This window comes from Carya illinoinensis, chromosome 6 (assembly GCF_018687715.1).
Source record: "Carya illinoinensis cultivar Pawnee chromosome 6, C.illinoinensisPawnee_v1, whole genome shotgun sequence".
Lineage (NCBI taxonomy): Eukaryota > Viridiplantae > Streptophyta > Magnoliopsida > Fagales > Juglandaceae > Carya > Carya illinoinensis.
This window is the reverse complement of record NC_056757.1, coordinates 5390395-5396111: the sequence shown is the minus strand read 5'-3', so window position 1 is coordinate 5396111 and position 5717 is coordinate 5390395. Positions and strand designations below refer to the sequence as shown.

The 5717-nt window shown below is 34.2% G+C and overlaps 1 protein-coding gene across 1 annotated transcript; it reads left to right on the top strand.

The window, feature by feature from the left end:
• Positions 1–516: 516 nt before the first annotated feature.
• LOC122312416 lies at positions 517–2940 on the top strand. Its single transcript, XM_043127013.1, has 2 exons — positions 517–674; positions 2249–2940. Exons 1-2 carry the CDS (start codon positions 617–619, stop codon positions 2629–2631), a joined length of 441 nt encoding a protein of 146 aa, XP_042982947.1. The 5' UTR covers positions 517–616; the 3' UTR covers positions 2632–2940.
• The last annotated feature ends 2777 nt before the right edge of the window (positions 2941–5717 follow it).

Below are 5717 nucleotides of genomic sequence, written 5' to 3'. Positions count from 1 at the left end.
CTTAACATTTCCCAATAAAAAATATTGGTTGTGTTGGTGGCTCGTGGACACATTGACTTGGATATGTTCACATTGTCCGTATCAAAATGAATGGAATCTTTATTTCAGATAAACGCGTTGCAATTGAATTGTTCATATGTTCACATTGTCCGTATCAAAATGAATGGAATCTTTATTTCAGATAAACGCGTTGCAATTGAATTGTTCATATGTTCACATTGTCCGTATCAAAATGAATGGAATCTTTATTTCAGATAAACGCGTTGCAATTGAATTGAACAATGACTTATACTACCATTGTATATTTTGTATATATATCGGCATGACTTGGGGACGACTAGCATTTCCCAGCTAACATTAATTTGGCTGTCTGCCGTACATTCAATGCAGTGTCTGATTTGGCTATGTATTTTCCATCAATATTGGATCATATCAAAATGAATGGAATCTTCATTTCAGATAAACGTGTTGCAATTGATCACTCATACATTGACTTGTAACAGTAGTCTACAGATGACGTGTGTCGTGATCTGTACTCGGTCCGTCATCAAGCTGGAAACAAACTCTATAAAGGGCATAGAACGACGCCATCGTGTGTTGCATCCTCTCATGTGATATGCAGCGCTTCAAGATAGGTGTTGACGCCAAGAACCTGCAGGTTGCCATGAATCCTGGTAATTTCTCTCTCTTTCTTCTTTTCGATCAGTTATAAGCAATTTTCTAAATAAATTTAACTTTTAAATATCATTTCTATCGTTTTTGCAAAGAAAAGAAAATTTAAGATTTTATAGTACATCATCTTCTATGTTGAGACATTAATATTGTTGATCTATGTACGTACTAGGATTTTATTAAATTTAATTTTGCAAATGGCTTTTTAGAAGCAGTTATGTATAATGGGTTTATAATTATAACAATAACATATTTATTTAGAAACATAATTATAAAAGAAACTCATACAAAGAAAAAAGCTCATGCTAATTTTCTTCATTTTTGTTTTGTTTTTAAGAAAAGTGGGGTCAAAACAAAAAATAATAATAATAATGCTAATGTCTTACATGCATGAGTACTTTTCTAGTAAGATTAACTCATGTGAGATTTCAATAATACCATAAAAACAAAAAATCCATGCAATTATAGGAAGATATATAACAAGAAAAGATCCGTGTTTAGAAGAAAGAAGAGAGAAATATAAAAAATTAATTAAAGATATTATCAATTACATACGATCCATAAAAGTTTGATATTCTCCCATTGACTTAGGTCTACTTTAGATACAAGAAGTATTTTATCTCATCTCATAATTATAATTTTTCTAAATTTTCATACAAAATATAATAAACAATTCAATTTTTCAAATTCTAAAATAATAATAATGTAAAAAAATAATAATATTATAATAATATTTTATTTAACTTTTATCTCAACTATATCCAAACAACATCTTAATCAATTTATCTTAACTGTAGCTTTCTTTTACCCCCTTAAGAAAGATTGGAAGATTTTATTTGAAAGCTTTCTTCCACTAGCTAAGGGCCTTAGCGGCTGCCTAGGTTGCCTAGCGGAAGAATCAGATTTGGTTATATATGATAGAGAGTAAGGGCCCGTTTGGACACTTGGAGCATATCATGGTTTGAATTAATAAGATGTTTTTATTGAGTTTTGAGAGAAGAGAGTTAAAAAAAATTGAATAAAAATATCCTAAAGTGTTTCGTATTTGAATGGTATTTGAAAAGGAAATTACGAGAAGTTTTAAGAATTTTAAGAATATTAGGTAAAGAGTACTAAGGGTTCATTTGGACACTTGAAATATCTCAGAATTTTGTAAATAAAAGTAAAATTATTAGAATTAAAATGTTTTATTGAATTTTGATAAATGAGTAAGAAAAATTTAAATAAAAATACTATAAAGTTAAAAAACTGTTCGAATAAATTTTTTTAATATTTTTTTAAGTTTGAAAAAGTTATATTAATTTGTGTTTTATTTTGGAGTTTTTAAAATTTGTTTTGATTTTTGTGTCTGAATAATGATTAGGTGATCATTAGACGAAAATTCTGAAGATTTAAAATTAAAAAATGTTTTGTGTTGAGTAATTTTTGAAAAAAAAATTATGATTGAAAAAGTTTGAGAATTTTAAGAATGTCATGTCTCATCTCTGTGTTGAAAAGTCCAATGTTAAATTTTTAACATATTTTCATAAAATTCTAACATATGATAGATTTATCTTATCTTATCTCATCAATGAAGGTTCTGATAACAAGTCTACGAACACCATCACTTATGGGAATCTTGAAATCAAGGTGCCTTCTGCCGTAGTGGAGGTTTCTATTAAGGAGAAAACCAACGACAAGGAAGTGAGAGCCAAGGCTAAGAAAATTTTGGAGGGTTATGTCTCCGAGATGAAAAATGCTTTGGAGGATAAAACAATTCGTCCCAAGCTTGAGCCTGCATTTAAGAAGGAGATTGAATATGCCATTAATGGCCATTTGAATGGGTGGTTAGAGTACGTTCAGAATCCGCAGTCAGATATAGAACAGATCAATACACATCTGAAAAGGAATCAACAAGAAATCTATGATCCCATCATTGCAAAGATCACAAAACTTAAACAATCGAGCAGCTCCACTTGATCAAGTTAGAAATAATTGCAATATATGTATTCGATCTGCCGAATGGAACTCGTACTAAAGTTGAAACGATATTAATATGTTACCACTTTGTTTGTCAGACCTTTCAATTGTACTAGTTTTAATATTGTTGGTGTGTTTAATATTGTGCGCAGTAGTACTGTTCGATCGTTACATGTTGCAACATTAGACATTTCTGGGATGAAATTTCTGGTTGTTGTTATATATATGTTGATTGATGTTGATATGAGAGTGTTACAGCTTGTTTGGGAGGAAAGAATGGAATGGAAAAAATAAAATAATTTTAGAATATTTTAATGTTTTTCTTGTTTGAGAGTTTCATAAGAAGGAAATGAAATAAGAGTTCCTTGTTTGGATATTAATAATTAATAGTATATGGAACGAATATATATATATATATATGATTTTTTCATAAATTCTACATCACATATCATAATCTATCATGAGATTGCAACCAAGATAAAAACAAAACACAATAAAAGAGAACAAAAGATGAAAGCATACAATGAGTGTATTTTTATTTCAACAGAAGTTTGGAAGTCTTGAAATCCTTTCCGCCTACCCAAAAAAGGTCCAGTACCAAGCCCTTTTAAAAATATTTGGGTTTATAAGCATGAAAAGCTCACTTGAGATTTACGATTAATTTTTAGAATAGGTTATTGGTTTAAAATTTTATTTTAATGAGATCTGTATTTTGATTGGGCCTGATAATTAGAATAAAATCATTTAATTAGTTTTTATGAATAGGTAGAATCGTTTTTTTAGTTTTGGGCCGAAATATTTTTAGTGGCAGAATGTATTATTGAGTCGAGGCTCAAAACTCAGAAAAAAGGCCAAGTCTAGCACGCCCAAAACCCAAGCCCAAGATAACCAAGATGCATCTTCACAGATATGTATTACATATATATATATATATATATATATAATCTGCATGTTGATAGTTTTCCAAGATAGGGTTTCCGCATCCTCGTGTTTCAATGGAAGGTCTCTTTCATGTAGTTGCTGCAGCCACTTCTCTTATAGCCTACTGCACCTCCACGCCGTGATAAGCCTCCATTACAGTAGAGCACCGCTGCCTTTTTCCCCCACGGAAGCCCAACCGAGTACATCCACAACACGAAACCTACCTGTCCAGAACAAAACCACCGTGTGATAGCCACTACCCAGCCCACGCGACTTAACCACCACGATCCCAACGTGAGCTACTTTGCACCTTCACAACAGCCAACCACCGAAAACCTCCTTGCACCACCACCGCCCAGGCCTTTTCAAACCACCAAACAACCTTCTCGATTCTCTCTTCACTGCCCAACTAACCTCTATTTTTAGCAACCGTAACAAAGCATGTAAGTCCCTGTTTTAAAAAAGAGAAACATAACAACTTTGGACACCACCATAGACCCACGTTGCCCCCTTTGTTAGGCATCGTTCCTTGCCAGAAACGGCCACACCACACGGCCAAAGCCATCTTGAATAAGTGTGATTGCAGGAGGTGGGAAGGGAGTGACTTAGTAAAAATGTTTGCTAGTTGAGTTTGAGAAGAGACATGAGCTGTAGTGATGGACCCTTCTTGGATTTGATCCCGAATTAAGTGACAATTGAGTTCAATGTGCTTCGTTCTCTCATGGAACACTGGATTCATAGTAATGTGCAATGCGGCTTGATTGTCACAATAGAGTAATGCAGCTTGTGGATGATGAATACCGAGATCAGTGAGCAAATAACGAAGCCAAGTTAATTCACAACATGTGGTAGCCATGGACCTGTATTCAGCTTCAGCTGATGAAAGGGATACAACTTGTTGTTTCTTGGATTTCCAAGAAATTAGAGAGTTTCCTAGGAAGATGCAATACCCTGTGGTTGAGTGACGAGAGTCTAGGCAAGATGCCCAATCAGAATCACAATAGGCCTTGAGCTGTAATTGAGAAGTAGATAAGAGAAGTATGCCTTGACCAAGGGCTGCTTTAATGTATCTCAAGGTTTTGTAAGTTGCTGCCAAGTGAGAGGATGTGGGCTTGTCCATGAATTGACTGAGAAGTTGGACAGCAAAACAAAGATCTGGTCTAGTCACAGTCAAGTAAAGAAGTCTGCCAATGAGCCTTCGATATACACTTGGATCAGAGAGTAAAGTGCTGTCATCTTTACTAAGTTTGAAGTTTTGGTCCAATGGGAGTTTGAGGGGTTTGCAACCAAGCATACCAGAATCAGCTAGTACATCCAAAGCATATTTTCTTTGACAAATATGTATTCTCTTGGTAGATGTGGCAATTTCTAAACCCAGAAAATATCTCAAACAGCCAAGGTCTTTTATTTTGAATTGATTGTTCAAGAAAACCCGAAGGGAATCAATGCATGTCTAGGAGTCACTAGCAACAATTATATCATCCACGTATAACAATAAGGCCGTGAAAGAATCCCCATCTCGTTTAGTAAACAAACTATAGTCAGCTTTGGATTAAATGAAGCCAAAAGCAATGAGGGATGAAGAAAATTTTGATTACCACTGCCTAGAGGCCTGCTTAAGCCCATAAAGGCTTTTGAGTAATTTGCACACTTGGTGAGGTTTCCCTTTGTCATACCCAGGGGGCTTTTTCATGTAAATTTCCTCCTTTAAGTCTCCATTAAAGAAAGCATTGTTTACATCAAATTGATGTAAATGCCATCCTTGAAGTGCTGCCACACTGAGCAAGCATCTCACAGCTACAAATTTTGCAACTGGTGAGAATGTTTCGGTATAATCAACACCCTCTAGTTGTGTATAGCCTTTAACCTTTCCAAGGTGCCATCAGACTTAAGTTTAACTTTATAAACAAATTTACAATCAATTGCATCTTTACCTGCAGGAAGGTCAGTGATTGTCCAGGTGTTGTTTTATTCCAAGGCAGCAATTTCAGCTTCCATTGCTTTGCACCAACCAGGATGTTTTAAAACTTGCTTATAAGAAGTGGGCTCAGAGTGTATGGAAAGTGAAGAAGAGAATGCTTGATAGAGTGGAGAAAATTTATGATAAGATAGGTAATTAGTCAAGGGAAAAACCTTACCAGAATGAGCTGTTAGATCCTTGGACA

Coding starts and splice junctions, on each gene's coding strand:
- LOC122312416 (XM_043127013.1), top strand. CDS start 617: ATGCAGCGCTTCAAGATAGGTGTTGACGCCAAGAACCTGCAGGTTGCC. Junction 675..2,248: donor GCAGGTTGCCATGAATCCTG/GTAATTTCTCTC, acceptor TCATCAATGAAG/GTTCTGATAACAAGTCTACG.